At 30.8% G+C, this 26,594-nt stretch overlaps 1 protein-coding gene and 1 long non-coding RNA gene across 3 annotated transcripts; one reads left to right on the top strand and one right to left on the bottom strand.

Annotated features, from left to right (window-relative positions):
- Positions 1 to 101: 101 nt before the first annotated feature.
- On the bottom strand, positions 102 to 2,100 carry LOC145935069 (uncharacterized). Its single transcript, XM_083036112.1, has 4 exons — positions 1,792 to 2,100; positions 927 to 1,663; positions 613 to 849; positions 102 to 540 (listed from the first exon to the last, which is right to left on the bottom strand). The coding sequence occupies exons 1-4, from the start codon at positions 1,855 to 1,857 to the stop codon at positions 327 to 329; spliced, it is 1,254 nt and encodes a 417-aa protein (XP_082892238.1). The 5' UTR covers positions 1,858 to 2,100; the 3' UTR covers positions 102 to 326.
- On the top strand, positions 2,082 to 26,535 carry LOC145935073 (uncharacterized). 2 transcript variants are annotated; one of them, XR_014425156.1, is made up of 2 exons: positions 2,082 to 2,204; positions 26,358 to 26,535. It is a non-coding gene; the product is annotated as an uncharacterized LOC145935073 (long non-coding RNA). The 2 variants fall into 2 exon arrangements; XR_014425157.1 differs by lacking the exon at positions 2,082 to 2,204 and adding an exon at positions 16,399 to 17,457.
- The last annotated feature ends 59 nt before the right edge of the window (positions 26,536 to 26,594 follow it).

The following is a 26,594-nucleotide window of genomic DNA, read 5'->3' as shown; positions in this document are numbered from 1 at the left end:
TAAAATTAATTATTTTCTTATTAATAATTACATAATATATGTTCTAAGTAATACATAAAATTGATAATATAAGCATCTTTTATTTATACTTTGTGCCCAATAGAGCAGTGTGTTTTGAAGAATAGCACATTGTTTAAGCAGGCACATAGATCAATGATCCAAATATATAATGTTTGATATATACTTCAAGGATAATATATATCAACATACGGCATGGATTACAATTTCTTGTGTATAATATAGACATATAATTTACTTAGGCAGAGAAAAATTTTAAATTTTATTTTATATATATATATAGAAAAATTATCCAATATAATCAAATTTTATCTCTTTTTATACAAGCATGATTTCAATATAATTGAAGGGAGATTCTTCTTTTTCATGCTTATATCTGCTTCTTTTTTAAAGTCCATGAAATAAAACAAGTCGTGAGATAAGTCCTTCCATGTATTTTTAAAACCATAGTTTGTGAGTAGTTTTATAAAATCTGTCGCATCCTCAAATCTGCTTTCGACTTCGGCTATTTTTAAAGTGCCACTAAATTGAAACAAAAGCATTAATTTTTTATATTATTGTTTTATTTCAATCAAGAGTATCATTATTACTTACTTGTTTTTAAGAACTCTGTTAGCTTCAATTATATAATCAGTGAGATTAGATCCCATTAAAGACAAACAAAATACGACAACATGAACACTGTTCATTAATAATGGAGTATGAGCCATATCGCAAGCTTTTACTCTGTCATTTAGAGCAATGAAATCGAATGAATGTACTTTATGAGGAACGGAAGCAGCAAGTAGTGCTTCACCACATCCAAAATCGGCAATCTCATTTTCTATTGGCCTGTAATTATCAAGATTATAGTGTTTACAAATTTTATATATAATATGAAAAACAAATTTTATGAATATGATACAAACATTTTTTTAATCGATGATATTATGATATCTAGTGGATTTATTGGCCATCGTTCAAGTTGCTGTTTATATCCATCATGATAAGCTTTAAAAGCATCAGGATCTTCTTTAAAATATTGTTTAGATTGTGAGCTTTCATTGTTGTACAATGTCTCATTTATGAATCTAAATCTAGATGCTCTTAATTGCGTCATCATTCTATCTCTCAATGTAAGTGGCTGTGCAACTTTCTTTGCTTTGGGTTTATCGGCAAGCATTTCTTCTAAACGTTTTAACTTTATTTTATGCTTATTTAGTTTTAATGTTTTCTCAGATTCTACTTGCTGTGTCTCTGTTTTGCTAGACATCTGCTTTATTTTCTTTTTGTTCATTTTCTCAAAGTGTTTTGATTCGTTTGCAGACATTTTTAATTTTTTACTATTTTTTTCTGTAGATGCATTAGCTTTTGCAATATTATTATTTGTCTGACCAGGTTTTTGTCTTTTGTTCTTTTTGTATTTTATTTTACTGTTTAGATTAGCGTGTGCTTTTTGAAATATCTTTTTCTTATCATCTTTTGAATGTTTTGTGAGATTATTTGGTTTTTCTGTAAGTTTGTTCTTAGAATTATGCTCCTTTTGTTTTCTATTACTTTGTACGTTTGTAAATATATCTATTTCATTAGATACATTTGATTTCGTTAACTCACTTTTATGTATGTTATTTAATGATCCTTTATTATTTTTTCTTTTTCTTTGTTTCTGTAATAAAAATAGAAAACTATCTTGTATTTCAAATTTGAAACTTAAACTAACAAAATAAATAAAAAACACAAAATTCTCTATTAAACATTATATTATGTAAAAAATTATATTAAAAATTGTGTTACCTTGAATCGCGTTTTTTTTAATTCGGGCGTCTTTTTTTCCTGCGAATTTACTTTAACTTTTCCCATTATTAGAAATAAATAAACATAACCTCTTAGACAACAAATTCCACTACACGTGACAACACGAGCAAGCAAAGCGCGAATGAAAATTGCATGCAAATATTTTATCGTCACATGATAATATCGCGCGCGCGAGATCGATATATCGATCCTCGAGTTCTCGCTCTCGACGAGATGGCGCCACGGTAGTTTATTTGCCGGAGGCAAGCGCACACACGAGCAACGGGCAGTTGTAGTCGAATATCTTTTCAGTAAACAATATGGCCGGTCCGGTATGGTACGCGGGTGATGTCGTCCTCGCCGTGTTCGTCGAGTGCCGTCGTCCAGGCTGCGAGCGGGACTAGCCGTTCACGGTAAGTGCACGTCTGTTGAATCACGTACTTGTCAAATATGCAATGTCGAATAACGCGGCCGGCGTCGCGCGACTTTGTCACGCGCGCGATCGCGCCGATGGCCGCGTTCGTTTTTTCGGCCGGAGAGGAAAAAAAAGGCTGCCTCCAGAGCGCTTTCCGCGTGCTCGATGTCACGCTGTCAAAGCTGTCAAAGGTCCCGACGTTGGCAGGTGTCGAGGCGCCTCGGGGTCGAGAGTATACGCTCGTATTCGAGCATATATATATATATATATATATATATATATATGTATATGTGTATGGACATCGATATGAGAGAGCGGGTAAAAGTGAGACGCCGACGTCACGCGTCACTTTCCGCGAATTCGAGAGCGAGACACCCGCTCCTATATCCATCGGCTCACCTTCGCCGCGGGCTTTTGAGCCCCATCCGCGTGATTTCGTGATTCTCGCGAACCTGGCCGCCGCCAGCTCCGCTTTTTACGCCGGCGGCGACGACGCGGTGACTCGCGTGGCCACCGAAGCAACAGGTTTTTCGTATACCGAGAAACCATCCGGCAAGCGACTTCTACTCTCGCGAAAACCCACGTTGTCCCGAAACGAGAGTTTGAAATTTTTCACGCGCTTTTAATCTTCCTCATTGGATGCCCTGATGCTGCACGTAGAAAAAATGCGACGGATTAGGTGAAAAAATTACATTTATCGTCTAGCTCGCGAAGTAGCTATAGGGCGAAGTTTCGAGAAATTTTTGCGAAACGGTGTTTAGTCATTTTGTTTATCGATCTTAAACTCATTCGGAGTTAAAAGACAAACATTTTGCGCTTTTTTAAGTCTGTTAACAGTTAAATATTCGTATGTTTATGTACAGCGTGAACTTGGCGCTATAAAGATGCGTGGCGCAGCGAGCGCAGATTTGAAATTGTAAACGATTTTTGCGAGCGAAAAGAGAGATCAAGATTAAATGTACATGCGCGAAAAATGGTGACAATACCCATATCGCGCGAAAAATCGCGCAGAGATGCAAAACGTGTCGACCTCAAATTTCGCGTCGCGATGGTTTAACGCATTTTTACGATAGGAATGCAATTAGGTAACATGTATTATTGATACGCAATAATGAAAGGACGTATATTGCATAAAGACTGCATCGTAATATAGCTTCCAAATTTAATTCTCTCTAATTTGCAAGTTATGAGTTTTGTATAAGATGTCAATTGACAATATGCGTCTCGTGATATTCGCGTGTAATAGAATGAACACGACATTCCTCTGGGAAATAAAGGATATTTCATTCTCGCGGTTATACTATATATATATCCGCGGTTTGTAATCCACTCTTGGAAAAACACGCGAACGCATGATTTCCTCTCTATCAGATCCACGACTCTTTTTCCTCTGCTTTTCTTTTCAATCGTGACGATAATTATTGCAGTATCGCTGCATTGCGATTATTTTTCTTTTTATTTTCTTTTATAATTGTGTATTCGTGATATCCATACGCTTTTTGCCAAGCATTGATAATTTTGTATTCGTTATTTAATGCTTGTAAAATAATCGAAAATAATTATAAAGTAACTGTGAAATTTTGTCTAATCCACACTGAGAGAATTTTCTCTTAAAATTTACTCTAAAAATCATAGTAATTGTGGGACAATATGGTATGGAAAGAATTTTATGAAAATTTCTCTGATTAATATTTATCACAATAAAAATAATAATATCTATCACAATAAAATATCAAACATGTCTGATTAATAATATTAAACTGCATAGTAAAATTAATCAAACATATTTCATATTTTATTGTAATAGATATTATTTTTATTGTGATAAATATTAATCAGAGAAATTCTCATAAAATTCTTTCCATACCATATTGTCTCACGATTATCACGATTTTCAGGGTAAATTCTAAGAGAAAATTCTTTCTGTGTAATTAAAATCGAATTAAGTCTAATTGAATATCGCAATACAAAAACGCTTACGTTTTTGTATTTTTTGAAAAATTTACTCGCGACATTTCTTGAGGAAAAATCATCTTGTGTATTCTCTGTATCACGACTCTTGTCCGCGTTCGCGAATGACGTAAGTTGATATGTCGCGACTTCTCGTTGCGCTCGTCTGCCAGCTAGTTAATGCTCGGGCAAATGCTAAGGATCCCCATTGATTGGAGCCTCAAAAGCAAGTGTCGCTCCGACATCCTTTAGCAAAAACAAATTGATAAATCGCGAACAGCGGATTCGCGTATGTTGCTCCGATTAATGATGCTACTGATATTCCCTGCTGAAAAATATCAAGCAGTTAACGTTACACCGAGAGAATTTTCTCTTAGATATTACCCTGAAAATCATGGTAATCGTGGGACAATATGGTAAGAATTTTATGAGAATTTTTCTGATTAATATTTATCACAATAAAAAATAATAATATCTATCATAAACTATATAGTAAAATTTACTAATATTTTATTGTGATAGATATTATTATTTTTTATTGTGATAAATATTAATCAGAGAAATTCTCATAAAATTCTTTCCATACCATATTGTTTCACAATTACCATGATTTTCAAGATAAATTCTAAGAGAAAATTCTCTCTGTGTATTAATTTTCGACTTCTGCGTGACATTTTCATAATTTTAGCGGTCGTACATTAATACTTCGTTTCAGAGCTTAAATGCTTAATTTCTCGCGTATAAATTAAAAATTATAAAAAAAAAAAAAAAAATGGCACGTGTGGCAACCGTAGCTGAGATTTTACAATTTGATTCAGTATAACAATATCAGATATGAACACAGATGCATTCACAGATTAATTTACATAGGTATCGATTTCGATAAATATCGCGTTAATACTGATATAATACTGATTTTCAAACATTTTCGCGCGGAATGGAACGATATACGAAAGATGATGTTCGCTTTCACAATGATTTTCGAGCCCGTGTTTAATTATTCCGAAATCCGAAAGCGTCCTCGATTCGTTTTGCTCAGAAATCATTTCCTCGGCGTAGTAGAGACCGACCTCGGACCTCGTTGGCATCACGTGCGTTTTCGTCAAGTCGAGAATATACGTCTCGTGCTTATGCAAATCCAGTATGCAATCTCTATCATCTCTGTCGCGACACTGATGTAACGTATTTCCGTTTGCGAATTGTCATCGAATGCGCTTTTTCGATGACAAAACACTTCTTTGTTATCGCCAGGTGAATAATCGCAGTACAAATAGCGATAAGTAATCCGAAGAATAAGATCCCAACTGGCACTCGCAAACAGTCGTCGATCTGTTTAACAGCTAGTAATCCTTGAAATCTACATACAGAGGTCACTTTGTGTTTGATTGAACTCCTAATCTATACAAATTAATATATTTTTTTATTTAAATTGCATCATTTTTTAAATATATTACAATTAATATTATAATGACTACACTGAGAGAATTTTCTCTTAGAATTTATCCTGAAAGTCATGGTAATCGTGGGATAATATGGAAACAATTTTATGAGAATTTCTCTGATTAATATTTATCACAATAAAAATAATAATATTAATTTTACTAAACTGCATAGTAAAATTAATCAAACATATTTTATATTTTATTGTGATAAACATTAATCAGAGAAATTCTCATAAAATTCTTTCCATACTATATTGTCTTACGATTATCATGATTTTCATCAGGGTAAATTCTAAGAGAAAATTATCTCTGTGTATATACAGGGTGTCCCGAAACTACCGCGAGATATTTTAAAGGCAGATTCTCTGGCCAATTTAAAAACGATTTTTCCTCAGCGAAAATGTCGAGGCACCAATAATTTTCGAGTTATAAGCGATTAAAAATAAAGGGTTTCTCGTAAACTAAGCCCTCTAGAAATATAATATTAACAAAACCACATTCTTCAATTAATTTTAAGTAAAGTTTCTTTTAATAGAATTTTAATTTAAGGCTTAGTTACAAAGATACATGATGACAAAAATTGGGAACTTGCAAAAAATGATGGTCTCCCTCGACATTTTCGCTGAGGAAAAATCGTTTTTAAATTGGCCAGAGAATCTGCCTTTAAAATATCTCGCGGTAGTTTCGGGACACCCTGTATATGTAAATTTTTATTTATGCATATATGCATATTATATATATATAAAATATTCACAAGATTATATATTTCTTATATGATTCTTTTAAAACGATCATTCATGGATTGGTGTGCTCATTCATTACATTGCATATCACTAGTCAATGTGCGTATATCATACGCCTCCTTTAGTAAATAAGGCTTAAATAACCGTAATGTCTTGGATTGTTACTCGCAGCGTTGAAAAAAGTACATGCTCGTCTTGCGGTTATCGTGCTTAACGATCGCGCAGACAGCTTTAGGTCACACACATCGGTTCTTTTCACCCCTGGTGTTTCTTGAATAATAAATGCATTTCTATATACTCGTGCGCATAAGGGTTGGAATTCGCGGAGTATATATCCCGCTGTCGCTTTCGCACGACCTGTCAACAGATTCCCCAGGATAAAAAATCGTGTGATACGTTCGTGCACGTGCTATATATCTCGTTTTTTTTTCCTCCACCCCGATAACATTACACAATATTGTCGGAACTTATAACTGTCTTATTACCTTCTATAATTACCATTAAACGAGAATGTTAACATTCTTGCGGTAAAGTTGATTAATGGCTCTTATACTAGAAATTGTTCTAATGATTCTGTGAGTAAAATATTTTGTTGCTACTTTCAAGCAAAATATAAATCTTTTTTATTTAACATTTAATATTACTCTTTATTTTTTTATCGGACTTTTCTATTAAATTATTAGTTATTGGATATTTTTTTTTAGAATTCGCAAAATTAAGAAACGATATCGTAACTACTTATCTAGAGCAGCATTTTTAAGAACAGTCAGGCCTCGTAAACTATATTTTGTCTCGATGCTTGAACGATTAATCAATCGAGATTAGTCGATATTCTATATGCATAAGAGAACAAGAACGTTATGTCTCGCATACTTATCAGAAATATGAAAGTCGCGATTTGATTTGTAGCGTAACGAGTATAAAATGCGTCATTTGCTGTTTACATTTTCGAGAAACGAAATTACGATTTACCTGATTTATATCTGTCGCGGAAGTTGATTTACGAATTCGTCAAGCGCTCAAATATCGAAAACTGCTCGAATGTCGTCATATTCTCGGAAATTGTCAAATGCAAAAAATTTGAAGTTTAATTTTGTTTTTTAAAATTTATTAAATCTATGATATGTAGATAATAATAATCTTATTATATAGCATTAAAATTTTGTTTAGAGTTTTGCAAAAAATAATGAGCAATAATACTTTGATTATAATTTTCTTTTAATAATTAACTTAAAGAGTTATATATGTAGATAAGTTATATTTAGTATTGATTAGAGAAATAATGTTTTTATCGCGCTATACTTTTTAAAATTTTTATATTTTTTTATTAGTAACGATTGTGCGTTATTTGACATTTTTTTGTTTAGTAATATGAAAGTTCTAAGGTTTGTGCTATATGTACATACTTAAGTAAAAGAAATGACGAAATGTACTCAACAGACGCTCAATCGTTCGCTGTGACGTAGTTCAATCACTTTCTCATGTCTACCATCGGCCTTGACCATCATTAAAAGGTCGAAGAGACGGACAAAAGTGTCTGCACAACTTAACTCGCGATGTATTTTTCATTCGACTACCAAGTGCTGACTTCTTCGACTTATTTTTCATGTGGGAATGTCGTATGCAATTTAACAATTGTTTAATTGTTCTTTGTAAAGTGGTCGTTAAAATATAAAATTTATATTAATCGTTTTTGTTTATCGGACAGCATAAGAGCGCTTTTAATTTAAAGCGAAGAAAGAATAACGTGTCGTTCAATATTTTTTATTTTTAAAAAATATATTTTTTTTATTTGAAAAAAATGTTTTTATTATTTAAGAAAAATATTTTTTTTTATTTTCACTTTACTTATAGTTCAAGTATACGGTAATCCCTTTATTATACATATTATGATCATAGATAAATTACAAAATCTTGTTAATCAATGCGTAAATTAATAATACGCGGTTTGTCGAATATAAGAATAATTTTACAGAAATATTTTACTCTATCTTCAAGGACATTTCTAGAAGTTCTATACTTGATGATGTCACGATATAGAAATAATTTGATCTGAGATATATATTTTTTTTGCTGAATATTTGTATTATCATTAAAAAAGAGCAAAATTAAATATCAAAATTTTTTAAGCAATATATTAATATTTATGATAACAATGTGAGACATACAATTATAGTTTTATATTTGAATTACTTGCATTTAACAATATAAATTACAGACTATGTTCTTGTTTTTCAATTCTCAGACCGAATCATCGACTAGTCACATAAGTCGTAAAGCGTGGTTACATAGAGACAGGATGCGTATATGTAACGTGTTTGTCATTACGTATTGAACGAATAATGTAACGACCCAATGAATGCCCATGGCGTAGAACGCGTGGAACTCGCATCGATGTGACGAACTGCATCAATTCTATTTTCAATGTCGCGAACTTTTAACTCGATTCGATGGTCGCGATCTTGCATTGTCTTCTTTATGTAATCGTGTCCATTACACAGTGTGCTGAATATTAAGCGGACAAAATTGGTTCATAATAAAGTTCGAGTTAATTTTCCCTTCAGAAAAATATTTAAAAACTTTAAGTGAACATATGTAGCGCATAAGTGATATATTTTTTTTGTAGTATCTGTCTTGATTTTTATTTATAATAAATCATATTTTAGGATTAAAGATATAGAGAATATCGAAGAATATCGAGTGTCATCTAAAAAATTGCATATCGTGTATATTTTAAAGATTGTGAATGTCATGTTGCATATGATTGTGGAAAAAATTAATTTGTGTCATCTTTTCTGGCAGAAAAAAGGAAACTTTTAGATTAACTCGTTTCAATTTTTCATGATGAATAATTGCGACCCTACCTAGGACAATGAAATGTCGATCTTGCGTCTCAGGACTTATTAAATTTGCGTGGCACGCACACCGATAAACATTTCATTTATGATAATGCAGTCGAGATAAAATCTATTATTAACTACACAACACAGGTTACTGTTGAGACATCGGTAGAGTAACGCGCAATAATATATCTGCTAAAGATGTTATTATACTTGAAAATTTCCCTTTTGGGGGGTTATTAAAGATTTATTAATTTTTGTTACTAATATCTTAAAATCTTTTGGCTAATTACGTAAACATTAAAATTAAATTATTGTTAATTGTAACACAATTATACCTAATACTAATAAAATAATTATAAACAATTAGATGTAACGATGCGGAGTAATTTTATTTTGATTCATCATTTATGAATTCCTTCGCATTGTTATATCTGCTTATAATTAATTCATTTTTTTTAATGTTGCAATCAACATAATTTTATTACATTATTTAATTATTGAGGATTTATTACTTATTGCATTTTTTAGTTATAAACATTTTTTGTATAATATAATTAGATAATATAATATGATTGGATATGGATGTTTGGTAGTTATTGATACATATCTGTCGTGCTTTGATAGTGAAAGTATTTCTATCCATGCGCTATAAAGTGCGTAGACTCTCATCGGTGCGTTCTTAGTGCACGCGCACTCGGATGACGCATTCTCTTCGCTTGTAGATAAATACAACTGGCATCTTATGGAATTAATTAGCGCGGTCGACTAGAGCTCTCGCGATAACTACCGACAAATACTGATTGTGCAATTTTGCGGCTAGTCGTTTCTGTGCGTATTATACATATTACCGCGACCGGCCTCATTTTAATAGTCATCTGCAATACCGGATAAAATAGAGATTATGAAAAAATATTGAGCTATATGCATATACAGGATGTTCCATTATTAATGTCATTTCTTTTGTCTATACGAATTCTTTGTCAATTTCGTACAATATTTCTTTCAATAGCAAGGAATCGGAAAGAAAAATAAAAAACAGTTTTTATAGGATAATTAAAAATTTTTCTTTTTTATTTAAATTTGAGAATAAACTTGCAATTTTTATTTAATGTTATATATAATAGTGTTGTAGAAATTTTAGAAAAGTTAAAATTTGAGAAAAGAGTAAAAAAAGTGTTTGAATGCTTTTTTCAGTATCTAAAAATATTGAAATATAATCATATTTTTCTTTACTTAAGAAAAATCTGGCCTAAAAATGTAGTATTTTAAGAGACAAGCCAACGTGTCACTCGTTTAATTCGTGCGATAAGATATCGGTCAAATGAAGGTGCATTCATTCCATGTAAAAGTAGAATGCGAGTTCTCGATGTTCCAATACCTACTTAATTATCTAATTTTGTCCAATAATTGATTTGATATAATTGTCGTACGGCGGCATATTTAAGAATTTGATAAATAATTGGATGAGAATTGAGAAAAACTCGATGATAAATAGTTGTGTAATTTTATCGCGTTTTAATTCTCGTCTTTTAATCGATTTATTAGCAGTTGTATATTTATGACACACTACAGACTCAAGTAGAATTTAAGGATCATCTGTTAAATCTTTTCATGACCTGATTGCTTTTACATGCAAAGTGACATTAAACACGTAAACAATATAGGACATTGCTCTTTCATTTCTATCTCGCTTTTTTATTTCATCTTTTTTGCTTTTACAACTCGTCAAAAAGATTTCTTATCGCGTGTAGTTTCTATAATACTCTTTATACAAAAAATTGCAAAATCATTCAACGAAATATAATTTTCTATTCTGATAATGTTGCATGGATCTCTTATCATACCATCGATGTACGATTTATCTTATCAAACTAGGTGGTACACCTCTCTCTTCATCAGATCCTTTCGTAAATATCACGAACAATTTACGTTGGAAAAGAAAATGTGCATCGTCATTTCGAGCATTGAGATTGAATGGCCGCTGTATCACGCATATCTGAACTTAACGATTAATTAAGTCATTGCGGAGATAATTGCATTTACAACATTGTATAAAATCGTATATAAAGTTCGAGATATCACTTACTATTATAGAGTTTAATTACATTCAAAGTGCCTTTTTAAAGTGTCTTATTTAATCTTTGTGAATAAAAAACTCTGAAATTCATGTGACGTATTCGGTACAGCAAATAGTTCACTAATGCTTTTATATTCGCGCTAACAAATAGATTTACATAAAGCAGTGCAAAAAGAAATAAAGTTATTTATGATCGTATTAGAGACGTTATTTTAATTTTAATTATAAATTTTTTATTATAATTTATAATATATATATATAATATTTGCATTACAATATTACCATTTTACAAACTATTGATTTTTTATTGCAATAAAAGTGGATATTCTCAGTGGATATTATTTTTATTCTTTATTTGTGATTAAATTAATAGAGTAGCGCGTTTTATACGGACACCGTCCTAATAACATTCAAATTATTAATAGAAAGTCATTCTTAAAATGTCAATTTGGTCCAGGCATGTGACATATTTTTAAAAAAGTTCTACATGACCTGTAAATGAAGACCTTGAAGTGGTGAAGTAGGCATATTTTACGTGTCGCGTAAAAAGGAATTATTTCGTTTTTATTGATAATTCATTAATAACACTGAAACAACCGTAATCTTATGAAAGAAGAAAATTGAAAATGGTAATTTACATCAGCATGTTAAAAATCGCGAAATAAAACCATACATATATAGCTGAAATAAAATCAGTTTGCACGCAGTAGTAAACCTTGATTTAAATCAGACATATTGTGTGACCTTTAGATGTATCAGTGTTAAATAGACATTATGGCTTTAGAGCCAAATTTATGACTTTTTTTGCATTATTTAATTTTCAAAATTTGATGCTGTTTGAAACTGGAAATCGTAAAATCGCTGTCTATTGCGGTTTAGATAAACCTTAGTTTTAATAATTTTACTTTCCAAAAATATATTTTTTATATTTATATTAAAGAAAGAAATTATCTAAAAATGCTTGCAAAAACTTTAAATTAACGATACATACATACATATATATTTATATATTTATTTATTTTTACAGATAAGTATAACAATATATTAAATATATCAAATTGCCGTCAATAAATAAAATTGTTTGTACATACTTAAATCTGGCTTGTATCTTTGCGACTGTCTTGTCGTTTCGATACTAATCTTTTGTTATCGCATGTAATAAAGAAACCACAGGTTAGGTCGCATTTAGCTTGAATAAACGTCAGCTAAGCTAAATGCCGCACCCTTCCTATCTCCGGCCCTACCCTTTCGGTCATCACATAGGGGGTTGTCCCGGTTACTTGAAAAGTCGCCACATTCTAGAAGCTGATATATTCCAGCATTACAATCTTTATTGGATACAGTCATGAATGGCAATCTGAAACTTCCTGATTATATATTTGACGAGTATTACAATATTTGTTGTCATTTGTAAAATATTTTATTTATGGCGTAAAAATGACCTCTCTGTAAAAATTGAGTGCTGATTTCATAAGATGTACGCAGATTTATACGATTTAACTTGATTAATTTATATTGAAGCTAAAATTATAAAAGCGTGCAATGTAATTGTTTCATGTTTAAATTAGATTATTGTAAACTCGATTAATTTTTGAGAAGTAATAATTGTAATCGCGTGTACGCACGCGCGCGCACACACACACGCACGCACGCACGCACGCACGCGCACACACACACACACACACACACACACACAATATATTAATACTGATCAATAATAATTAATATCAATCACGCGTGAATGATAATTAAAATTAATACTACATTAATAATAATTAAAATTAATAATATATAATAATCAAAATCGATTTCGGAAGCATATATATGTATACACTATATACATGTATATATATAATATATAATATATAAATTAGAAGAACATGCTTTCTAAAATGGATTAACAGTTTACAATCACATATTAAATTGCGATCGGTTTGTTCGCATCCCTGTGACATACGACAGTTTATATTGCAAATTAAGTATTGGCTTCGCGTGTCGTTGTGATAAACGATCGATCCGATATCTGTAAATCGCGCAATTAGGCGTGGACAGACTGCCATTTTTTCTCGCCATCGCGGTAGCGCTATTAATTACGGAAATGAAACGGTTGATGATTGCCGCGATTTGGTGGTGAATCGCTCTATCCCTTTATCCTTAGCACAGCAAGACTTTATCATATTATCTTGCGTGGGACATCAGGGCGAAGGTGGTGTCACTTTGCAAGGTCACGTTGAATGCGTAGGCTAGAGACACGTCTTCATTACATGCTCACATAATAGATATTTACTACAGCTGTGCACCAAATTACCGCTTTCGTTAATCGTTCGACAGTGTTCAATTATTGTGTACTCTATGATTATTTTATTCGCGATTATAAGCCGATTATAAACCGATTAAACTCTAACTAATTTGTCAAACGTACATTTTCCTGTTGCTAGAATCATTTTATTAGCTGACTCATGGATGGTTAATTAAATGTGTAATTTTTAATATTTACATGGACACAATTCTATTATATAATACAAAGTGTAATTTATTTGTATATTAATTAGAATTTCAATTGGATATTAATTAATATGTTTAAAATTAACTAGGACATATATATATATATAAATATAAACTACTTTTAATTATATTACTTACATTGATTATATTACTATGATTTTAATATTCCGATTATTTTTTACTACGATCTAAGAAATAATTTTAGATCAGCATATTTTATGTTGTTAAGGAACGATAAATGTGGAAATTATCGCATACGAAAGATCGACGTAAATATGTTCTGCAATTCTGCAATATGCTCTGTAATAATCGTCGGATTGAATACGTATGTACGACCATAAGCTAGTTGATCGACTATACTTTTGTACATACCTCATCGATTGACCCGCTGTTACGTACACAAGATGATAGCATCCATTTATATTTATAACGACATTCTGAAAATTTTTTATGGTACATATAGTTTTCTAGATTTTACTACATATATGAAACATTCTCTAACAATTAGTTACGTATATTTTATCGAATAAAAAAACTGAATTATCGAATTATCACTTCCGCTTATTTATACACGTATATAAAAAACAAGTCGATACATTAATACATCGATATGATAACTTTCTACTTACATACGTCTAATTTCTTAGCATATATATCGCAACGTTTAGGTAATATTGTTTTATTTAATTGTTTACTTTGTAATCGTAATAATGGGGTACACACTTTTTCGTTGAATAATATTCTTATAATATTTGTCTTGTATTTTTTGCGCTTTGCAATTAATTGAGACTATGTTAAATAAGATTAATAAAAAACCGAAATAAGATTACCGGTGAAACCGAAATTTTTGCAAACTATTGAATCACGCGCATTATTAAAAAATGATATTGCATAATATATTTAGACAAAATTGCTTCGGATACCATCTTTGTAAAGATCGCGTGCTTATTTTCATTCATTTTTGAGTGTATTCATAAATCACATTTTTAGAGAGAACGCAAGATTGCGAATCTTAATTCGTTGTCCGACGACACGACTTAATTGAATCAGCATCGGTCTTTGTCGGACAAACAAAGCTGTCTTCGCGATGATATATCATCGCTGCTGGGTTTGATGTGCTTGTCTTGACATAAAAGCTGAAACGCGTGTCTAAAAAACCCGCGTTGAGTGACGATAGCACGTGTCATCGAGATTTTCATTAGCTCTCTTGTCACGTGATAACTTTTCATTATTCTATCTCTACCGAATTATTCATTAGTATATATACCAGCTTATTGAATAATACAATAAATGTGGTATACGAGTATATATACTGCCACATTTTCGGACATTTCGAAAAGGCGTAATTACCAATTCGACTCATAAAAAAATGAGTAAGACGAACTATCGGGATATCTAATGCTCAAAAGTAATATGCTGTCAACACGCATATATCAGAAAAAATATGTGCTTAAATTAATCGATTTTTCTTCGATATGTGGAAGATATATACAATTCTCTTCTTGATGCTTTGTCTTAATTTTTGATGACTTTCCGTGAAATTTGCTTTTTTGTTTCTTTTCTTTTCATATAGCAGATAGCAATATTTCTTTATTATTTATGTGAACTTAATATACTGTATGCCTTTGATTATAAATAAAATTGTTATTGTTATACATATACAAACAATTATAAACAAAATTAACTAAACTATAAACTATTATTTTCTGTATTGAAAACTTAGTTTATTAAAAGTAGGGTGCCAAGTTCACAGGTTTTTTTTCGATATTACTGGTGTTTTATGATACCCGAGACATTAAAAAATATAGATTTAACATTGATGCATGTGCAATTTTAATATTGACATGCTGTAATATTTGGGGCAATGTCGGGGAAAATGTCGCGTATTGGCATTTCTAAAATGTCATTTGTGTCATTAGTATGTTAAGAATGATATTTCAACACTTTGTTACTTTCGGTGACCTAGCTTCGATTTTCTGAGACGCTTTTGTGTACTAGGAATCTTGCTCCTACGTAGCGTTTCAAATATTTTATCATGACGACTATTTTATCGTTACTTTTGCTAAAACAATACATTTTTTATTTTACAATAAGAATTTTTTTTAAAAAGAAAATTATATTTAATTGACAAAGTTAAAACTTGATTTTTAGCTATTTTTTTCAATTTCTCATTTATAAAATCTTTTATATAAAAATTATATTCTTTTTTTACTATTTATTGAGATTATATATTTGACTTTATATAAAAATCGGATTCTGAAATAATTTATGTCACAAAAGACATCAGTTACTTAGCATAATTAAGACATGATGTATTACTGCAAAGATGAAATGATAATGGAAAAATAAGTAAAACCCATAATTTGTAAATTTATTTTAAATATATCATATATATCGAACGCGCATGAATCATGAATGCAAATTATAGGGGGCTTTACCTCACTCTTGTATCTTAATTGGATAATTATTTCTTACAACGATACGTTTTAAGATAATCGGTTGTTGTTAATTTGACAAATTAAAATTGCAATAAAAAAATTGATCGATTTTCTGATGAATATTCATCTTTATTCCGTGTTGCGAAAATTGCCGCATCGCGCATCGTCGGTTTCGTAGAGCTTGACGTGCGACGCTCGCCCGTTTCAGTCGCCTCGTCAGTCGAGCACAGCGCGCGCCTCCGCAAGGTTTGGCCTATCGCACGCCCGGCAAATTTCGAAGAGTGAACCTCTCCGTCTGCCTCTAAGGCACGAGCCGTCCGACACGCGATCAACATCAACGTACGTGACCGGATGTGAGGAACAGTGACGAACGATAGTTCCAAGAGCCTTTTCCACTCGCGAAGACGCTGTCAATTTCGGCCGGGTAACCAATCCATTTCTAAACTCACCGAGTAGAGGAGCCGCGGGGATTTTACGGAGTATTCAATGAAGTCTATCGAAACGTTGTAAATATTGACGAACGGAATTATTACATTGCCGTCAGCAATATATATTCGGGTTGCTAGAGAGAGAGAGAGAGAGACCCGATCATATCTTTCGACTGACCGGCGCTCAAAGCTTGCGCCGCTTTTCTAATCGAACGATCGCGGCGCGCAAGGTCGCGAGGTTTTTTGGGCGACACGTCTGGTGGAATTGGCAAATCTTTTACAACGATATAAAAAAAAATAATCGCGGTGACACTTTCCTCGCGAAGAACAAAGTCGAAAAAGAAATCGTGTCTTCGCGCGACGCGAAAAAGCGAGTTCCTCAAGTTCGATCGAACTCATTCTTCTCTCGCTGTTGATCATCTAATCGAAGAACTTTGCGCGACCCTGACCCCGCGGGCCGGTTTAATCGGCCGCCAAGTGAACGCCGGAAACGGCGCGTCGAAAATATCGATATTTATTAATATCGGGGAAAAAAGCGGAGTAAAAACGGGAAAACGAATCAGCGCGACAGTCATTTAAGCGCGAGCGACAAGTTTCCGCTGGAATTCCACCATGACACGATGTCGGCGAGATGACATAGACGAGAGCGACGATCGTCAGAGAAAGTTACGGATTGTTTGAAAACGCGAACTGGACGAACCGTTTATTCTGTGGATGTGCGAAAAAGAAACGTCGAAGGGCGAGTTTCTTTCGAGAGTCACGAGCGAACGCGCTAAATGAAAGTCTTACTATGCTAAGATATGACGACGAAGAGCCGTCTTCAAGGTGAGCGTTCGCGTTAACTCGTTTATCGCTTTCGTATAGAACACGTGATCTGAAGAAAGTCATGAGAATAATTTGCATTGAAATTTATTTTACATTATATAAACAACATAAAATTATTTTAATTTCTATTTTTATATCAATGTGGAATTTTTATAAATTATAAATTATTTAATTTTTATAATATTTTTGTGAAACAGAATGGTCGTAACTGGATAGATGCATTTAATGTACATATAATATTGCTTGTTTAATTTAAACAAATTATTTAACTGAAATAATGCCTCAAGAATGCAAAAAGATAACAAAACCTTTATTTTTCAATTAGTTATTTTCTAAATCTTATTTTAACAGAATTTTTATTTTAAGTATAGTTGCCAAGATATTTAAGAGTTTCAAAATTGAAAAGTTATAATCTTCAAGTGTGCTAGAGGGAAGATTATTTCAATTTTTAACGAAAAAAATATCATTTTATTCAATAAATGTGCTTATCTTTTATAGCATTTAAAAAAATACATATTATATTAAAGTAAATAATATAATATATTTAAGTATTTTACATATTATCTTTTAATTTCTGATTTGCATTTTATAAAAATAAGCTTATAAAAGAAAATCATAATCGAATTTGCTTCGTGGATGTAAATAAATTACTTTCACAACGTTCTAAGAGAACGGTGTTGCTCAATGTTGCTCGTGGCCACTGAACGATCAATGAAGATGACGTTACAATGTCACTTGTATCGCGCGATATATTATCCTTTCTTGGATGCTTATGTAAATCTCTCTTATGGATAGTTAGATATATGCACGAGAAGCGTGTGTAAGTTTACATAAAGATCTTCATTAAACTAGTATTCCCATTACGATATGAAGAATCAAACTTGTATATATTAAGTATTTGTATATATTTGTACATAATTAAGTGCAAATTTGTTGTTTTAATCATATATATTTATTGCTCCTTAATTAAGAGAAAATTAATATTAAAAGTGGGAATGTATTGACGTAACATTATCTTAACATCTATACTTTCGAAAAATATTTACAGTGAATTATAAACAAAAACAAATATGCCAGAATTAATTGTTATTTAATTGCAAACTTAAAAATAATGCAAACAGATTTCAAAAATATTAAATTTTTATAAATGTACCAACACATGGAAATATGATAGCAAAGTGAATGTAAGTAAAATGTCAGTTTGACATTAAATTATTTCCTGAATTAATTTCTATCAAAATAGTCTAGTTTATTTGTCGGAAAATAAATTTAAAAAATAATTGAAAAAATATTTGCATAGAGAATAAAGTGTGTTAAGGCAATTAAGAAATATATCAAATATGAAAGAAAGCAATTAATTGTGCATTGACATAGTTCACTTTTGCAGCGATGTTTCCGATTATTTTTAAAAATTTATTTCGCGAGCAAGAAATTCTGAACTATAATATTTCGATAGTAATTATTTAGGAAAATGATTTAATGTAAAACTGATTTTTTTTCTTTTGATCAATCATTGTATAATTATAATGCTAATGCATTTATAAAAATTTAATATTTTTGAAATCTATATACAATATTTTTGAGCGCAATTTATTATAGCAATTAATTCTGATATCTGTTTTTGATTTACAATTCGCTATAGATGTTTTTTAAAAGTAAAAATGCTAATAATCAACACCCGTTTTTAATATCAATGATTATGATTATGAGTAATCGGTGATAATTAATAAGAGCAATAAAAATTTGAAATTAGAGTAACGAATTAGATATACATTAGCACTTAATTATGCCATACATTTGATTTCTCATAGTGGGGATGCCAAGTTAAGGTAGAGATTATCTAAAAATTACGAGAATACACAACAACACAATTTGCCTGTAATGTTGTTTTCTCTTAATTATTGCGCGAATGAATAGATTGAGTTTTGTTATTCTAGATGCATAATATCGATTTGCATTTTAATCGATTATATTGCACAACTATTTATCACCGTTTTATTTATGAATTATTAATATACATATAGACGCGTTTTGTTAATGGAATCAACCAAATCAAAATCAATTTTCTCGATATGTATATATTCACTAAGAAGGAGAGGAGAATTTACTATGCATATTTCAAAACATATATGCGATATGTTCATCAAAGTTAAAGTTTCGATTTGTTCTATAATGATAATACGATCAGAACTTGAATATTTGAAAAGTAGTGATCAACCAGAAGAAAAGTTAACAGTGAGTCTGGCCGAACGCCAAACGTGATCTCATCAACGTATGTACGCATCGTACATATCGTTTACGATGAGCTTGCGTCATTGGCACGAATTTCACAAAAAAGGCAACGTCATAATCTTTTCTATGACATTTGTTACGCTTTTTTACTTTGGTGCTTTTAGTTTACAAAGTAGATTCACCAAAAACTGAATAGGATTCTGAATATATCTTATGTTTTAAATTATATTTCTTCCTTAATTTATTTATGAATAATTTTTACATAATGAGTTATCTTTTTGTATGCTATAAGTTACAAGTTTTCAAAAATACAATAATTTACAGAATATTAATGTGCATAGTTAAAAATCATGTTAAAAATCAAATACAAAATAATCGTAATGTTATACGTACAAAAATATGGTTTGCTCCATGCAAAATATTTTTGAACGTCAGATATATTATATTTTTTTTCTTGTTTCTCCGTTCCCCCGTATAATTTATCATAGGTTCTGTGTGTAATTTTCAAATCCTAGCTCAGATTTCTCAGATTGCAGATTTTTTATTCGTAATACGCACTATACAGAGCGCAGCATTAAAAACGGCGAATTTTTCTAAATTTGCGATCACAAAAAACAGATTATAGCTTGCAGTTTTTTCAACGAGTGTTTATTTTAATTCAACAGCGCAATAGTACATGTCAATAGATTATGAAAATGATTCGAACGCATTATTATGATGTCTATAACGCTATGCTGTTTTTCTTTCTTCGTATTCTATTCCTGTAACTATTATATAAATATAATCTATTCTCGGTTGATAGTTACACAATCTAACGTTTAATCTTAAGTCGATATCACGACTATTGCAATCGTCATAATCGTTCATGAGAGTTAATAAAAATCATGAAAATTGTTTGCTATATATTTTTATGGAAAAGAAAATTTGTATTAGAAAATATTGTCTTTCTTTCATTATTCTTTAAATTTTAAACAGCAAGAAGGAAAGAAGCAAAATAATGTAAATTTAAAATAATGTAATGAATTTGATGAGTTTTATTTATTTCAGTAAAATTATCAAAATATTGTTTATAAATACAATAAATTTGACATAATGGAGTTTAATTTCGGTTAAAAATTACTTGGAAGATATAGGATGTGTTATATGATACATGTATTTGCGACGTTAAAAAATCGCATGTATACTATATCGATATTGTAAAAGGAGGAACATTTGCATGAAATTGAAATGTGATTGTGACGAAAAAATAACGTAACAAAACGATCGAAGATTTAGCCTGCGTATATGCATTGTTGGAATATATACAACGAGCAAACAGGTGGTCCATGTATCGTATATACTCTTACATGAATCTCGAGTCTTTAGAGAACAATTCTTTGGCAACAGTTTATACATACATATGTTACTTTGTCATACGTACATTTCGTATTTGCAGCTTTAGTCATCTAACAAGGAAATAAAATTCGGATTAATCCGCTCTCTCTCAAACAGTTACATTTTTTAAAAAGATTTCTTATAAATATATTTTTTTAATAAAAAAAATTGTTTAAATTAATTTTTTTGTTATTTTTATAATTAATGTGTAACAATGTAATTTGTAAAAAAATTGAGTTCCTATTTCTTTATGAAAAATTGTGAACTATTTTCATACATGTATATAGCCCAAAATTGCAGCTTAATTTTTCCAAAAAATGTATCTTTTTTAAATAATCGAAAAGAACATATTGGTTTCATTAGAAAGACTCATACATCTTTTAGTGATAGAATTGTCAATTGAAAAATAAGTAGAAAATTGATAAGCTTACGCGCGATTTAATAATGGTATTAGTGCTAAAAATTTTAAGTGAAATTGTCAGGATGCATTTTTTTGCATATTCTCAATATAATATCGGGGATGTACAAAACTAATAATTTGCACGTTCGTGCAAATGTCATGTACGTGACCGTTATCTTTAGTTGAAAGAATGAATAAGCATGCTTTTTATATCTGCATTATTCATTGAGCGCTCGTGACTTCTTTCTTTCTCATTTTAACGTCTCGCGGGTGATAATGCAATATTTCCGAATGCATTAGACATTTCGATATAATCATCACATACATTTTATTCTATTCATATTTTTACATTTATTATTTATTTATTTATTTATGATTATATTATATCTACACAGAGAGAATTTTTTCTTAAAATTTGAAAATCCCTGAAAATCATGATAATCGTGGGACAATATGTCATGGAGAGAATTTTATGAGAATTTCTCTGATTAATATTTATCACAATAAAAATAATAATATCTAATTTAATTTTACTATGCAGTTTAGTAAAATTAATCAAACATTTTATATTTTATTGTGATATAGATATTATTATTTTTATTGTGATTAATATTAATCAGATAAAATTCTTTCCATATCATATTGTCCCACGATTACTATTATTTTCAGGGTAAATTCTAAGAGAAAATTCTCTTAGTGATATATTTTTATCTACATTTTCGTGATATACTGTACATTATTCTTAATTTTTAATGAATTACTCATCGAAACAGAATTATACTGATCGAAAGAACGATCCTTGAGACGTTAGGATGTTGATTTCTCATTATCTCAATTGCTTTACCATCATTATATTTCGTGATGACAGACGCATAGACGTCAACAGATACGTATCCTTATCATCGTGCAACATTTATGATACGTCGAAACGTATTGATGCGAATACTTTCGGAAGATATAAATGTTTACGATCTCAACAAGTCCTGCTTTCACACTAAACAACGCAATTTCACATTTGATAACACGGGGAAATCTGCGTATTTCTTAGATTGCAATATTTGCATTTTTCTATACGAATGTTATCTTGAAAAAAAATTTCTTTAAATAATTAAAAATTTCTTAAGGAAAATGTGATCAATGCGACAGAAATGTGGCAATTGATAAAGAAATTATTATTTGAAACAGAGCTTGCGTATATTTTAATATTTAACTTGTTTTAGTGCTTTTGAATTGAATACCCGTTGAATTGTAATTGAATTTTAAAAAGTACACTTTTAAGATTGCTTTCGTGTCATTTATATATAGCGCGTAACTTAAAAAAAAAAAGGTATATGTTGTTAGCTATAAAGTATAAATACTTGATAGTGGTTATGGCAGATGATTAACGTTACATTGTAATTTCACATAATTGCCTTCGTTTTCATTTCATTCTATGATTTTGCTATAAGTCAATAAATGTTATTTCTTAATTTATTTAACTTTTACTCATGATATAATGTTAGCATTATTTTTCCATTACGATATTGATCGGCGAGAACTTTTAAATATTCGGCCATTTGAGCAAAGAAATATTCCAAGTATTGATCCGAGAGGCGAGCTGTGCCTACTTACACATGCTGCCATTATACTTTACAGTTTGCAAGTTGAAAATGAATTTAGTTATTCATAAGTTCGCTCAAGTAGCGAACGTTCGTTAATAAATTTATCTAGAATTATATGAACACATTTGTCAAAATTAAATTTAATTAAGATTAATAGTTGCGTACATATCTTGATATATTTAAAACGAAAATTTGAAAAAAGTCTTGCCACAGAGCAGCGTATCTAAACGTAAGTTTCATATGAAAAAATGTTCGGCTTATATCACACTTATATTCAGAATAAATAACCGATATATAGTGGCACATAAATACTGGGGAAGATAAAGATCGATAATATATATTTATCCGTTCCCGTAATTTATGAAAGCTACATACGAAAACATACGAAATATACGAAATAAAATTGAATTTGATCTGTATCTGATCTTTATTGTATGAAATCAGCGATGCTTGTAGAATCCGTGACGAACGCTACATTAACCGTTAATTCATTAGATGATTTAATTTCAAGTGCGAGCCAAGTTTAACTGCGCTCACAAGTTGGTGCCCGATACCACCTTGGGTTGTAGATTTCATTCCACACACGCCACGCACGGTGTTAACTCAATTATCATCGTACGGGCGATAAAGCATACGTTAAGGCCTCATTCATGTCTACAGCTGGAACCTTCAAACGACGTCACGATTACCTCGCGATATGAAGCTCTATGATATTATGAAACGTTTTTATGAGGTTCTAACGTTACGAGATTATCCTCCATAAAATAATTAATCTTTTATAGACTTAATTATATCTTTTAAAAAAAACTGTTTTTTTTTTTTTTTTTTGAAATTAGATTGGATATAATCTAGATAAATAGAAAGATAGGGTGTAATATATTTTAATTTTTTTATTGCAAAAGGTAAAACTCGAAACAGTTAATAATTCGGTATTAATACAACGAGAAAGAAATATATGAGGCGATAGGGGGTTAAGAGGAAAATCTTGTGAAAATATTCGAGCTGTACATTTTCGTGATATTAACTCTCGAGCGTTTCGTCATAATCTCCGATTAAACGCACGCATGATTCTCGAAGAAATGCACGCGAGACTTAAACTACCGCCTGTGCCGAGTCTCTATACCACGAGTCTTTTTAACTTACGTTTTACTCCGAAAAGGACTTTATCGCGAACGACAAGCAATTATTCGTGAATAAACGATCCCTTGTCGTTCGCAGACACGTCAGACGCGACAAAACTTTGCTGTATGAATCAAGGATACGTGAATACGTAACAAGGGTGGTAGTTGGTGCGACTTTGCTTCGATTGACCATTGGTCTATGTATTGTTGGTCCGGTTATACCGATGCGTCCTTGAGATACGCGATTGAGAACAAGATTTCAGGCGTTCCATATTCCATGTTCATCAAGTCCCTTTTCTCGTGATCGATCGCCGTTAACATAATTCTTGTTCATTTTAAGTATCCGATAAGCAATTTGGTCGCGCGTGGATTGATCAGGTTTAATTTGATATTACATTCCTTATATATACAACATAATAATGATGAACTAACAGCTTAATAACTAGTGATTAAGATCCTTTACGAGATTCTACATTTTTAGATAATTAATTAAATGTTCCATTTATTAAGCTATACACATTCTGTAAAAACTTATGGTGTTCCTTCATATTTATTTTTTATTTTTTTCTGTAGAGTCACAATATTTCATTAAATTTTATTAGTTCAATTATTTATTCAATGCGACAGAATTGTTTATGGTAACAGAATACTTTGAAGATAGCTGTAATCTAACACTATAGCATTTAATGTAATCGATAATGAAATTATTTAGAAATATAGTACATAGCCTATGTTGTGTATGCGTATAGTTTGTTATTACAAACAAGTATAATCAAAAGAATAATAAATAACTAAATGATAATCGATACGATTGTTATTACCGCGTATATTTCCATCATGGATTTATATAACTATCAATATTGGCGTATAAATCATTTCGACAAGTATCATATGTTAATTTATTTATCAAACTATAAAGCTGTTGTAGAAACAAATAGTTAAATTTCTAATCGATAAAATACCTTATCATAAATTAACGAGATATAAGTTACGTCACACAGTGATTTATAAATTTATCAATCTTCGAAAAAAAAAGAACAAATAGTACTCTTGATATCTACTAACTCATGTACACAATGTTTGAGATAAGAGCTATAATCGGTTCTCATATGTTGATTCATTAAAATGATGAACGCATTGCGTAACGTTAAATTGCTTGTGGTGAAAGGTGCGAACAATTTATAAATGTGGATCATTCTTAATTTGTGAAATATTGACTTTTATGACGAAAATCGTGCTAATTGAACATAAAAAATACATTCTCTTTTATATTTATTAAAGTTAGAATCTAACGACAGATTTATATTGAGATATTTATTATTAAAATTGCAAAATATGCATTTCTTCCATTGCTTGTTAACGATTATGCCTTTGCTTGGGCATCAAAATATTTAAGTAATTACAATATATCTTTGTAAAATGTAATATTATTGACTAAAAATATATCTATTTTTTTATATGTTAGTATGTTCCACAATTATATTGGAATTTTTATTATATTTTGTCCATGTAAAAAAAATATTACCTTTTTATTTTAACTTAAAATCTATAAAATACTAATTCGTGAATTTTATTATGCAATAATTTATAACAGCGGCTATTGCTTTATCGTGATATTAGGTTCGATATTTGCGCAAGTCTACGTTTGTCAAATATGTCATATGAATATTATACATTTGACCGTTCTATATTGTCACGCAGCATTCTTTTAGAGGAACGTCAGCAACTGTTTGATGCTTTATCTTTATATCAAACGTTGCTGAATGGTGTCTTTATGCATATACGAATCCTCATAGATAGACTATTCATATTGCCAAGATTTTCTATAATATTTTTTCTCATTTTATCGTTGAATAAAATTAAGATATTTATTAATTGTCTTTCTCTAATTTCTTGCATAATTTAATTATTTTCACGTATATATAATTTATACATATAAATACCTTAAAACATATCTTTTTTTCTAAAAGAGAGATATATGTAATTTATTTTTTACTTAAAAAAATAACAAATTTTCAATACATTTTAATATTATTCAATAGTTTTACTATTCTGCAGAAATTTTTTGTGAAGATTTGTTGAGGGTAAATTTTTGATAGGGCGGATAGTAATTGACAGCAAAAGAGTTAAGCAACACTTTCAAGTTTTGATCTTGATTTTTCTTTGTTACAGTCTGCACCCACGAAATCTAATAACGTGGGAACTGATCGGTGAGACTTGGCGGCTTGCGAGGGTGGTGTCCGCGGGCATCATCGAAAGCTGGGGCACCTCGAGGACGAGGAGGAGGTCCTGGAGAAGGAGGTGGCCCGCAGGCGGGACGGAAGGTCGGAGGTGACTATCCACCCCACATGGACACCACCCCCAAAGGATCCCCCGTACCCCCCACACCGGATATCCTGTCGCCATTAT

This window comes from Prenolepis imparis, unplaced genomic scaffold (assembly GCF_030444845.1).
Source record: "Prenolepis imparis isolate NDT839.2.m4 unplaced genomic scaffold, iyPreImpa1.0 SCAF_4, whole genome shotgun sequence".
NCBI classification, from domain to species: domain Eukaryota; kingdom Metazoa; phylum Arthropoda; class Insecta; order Hymenoptera; family Formicidae; genus Prenolepis; species Prenolepis imparis.
The sequence above is the reverse complement of the archived record's forward strand: the minus strand, read 5'-3'. Positions and strand labels throughout refer to the sequence as shown.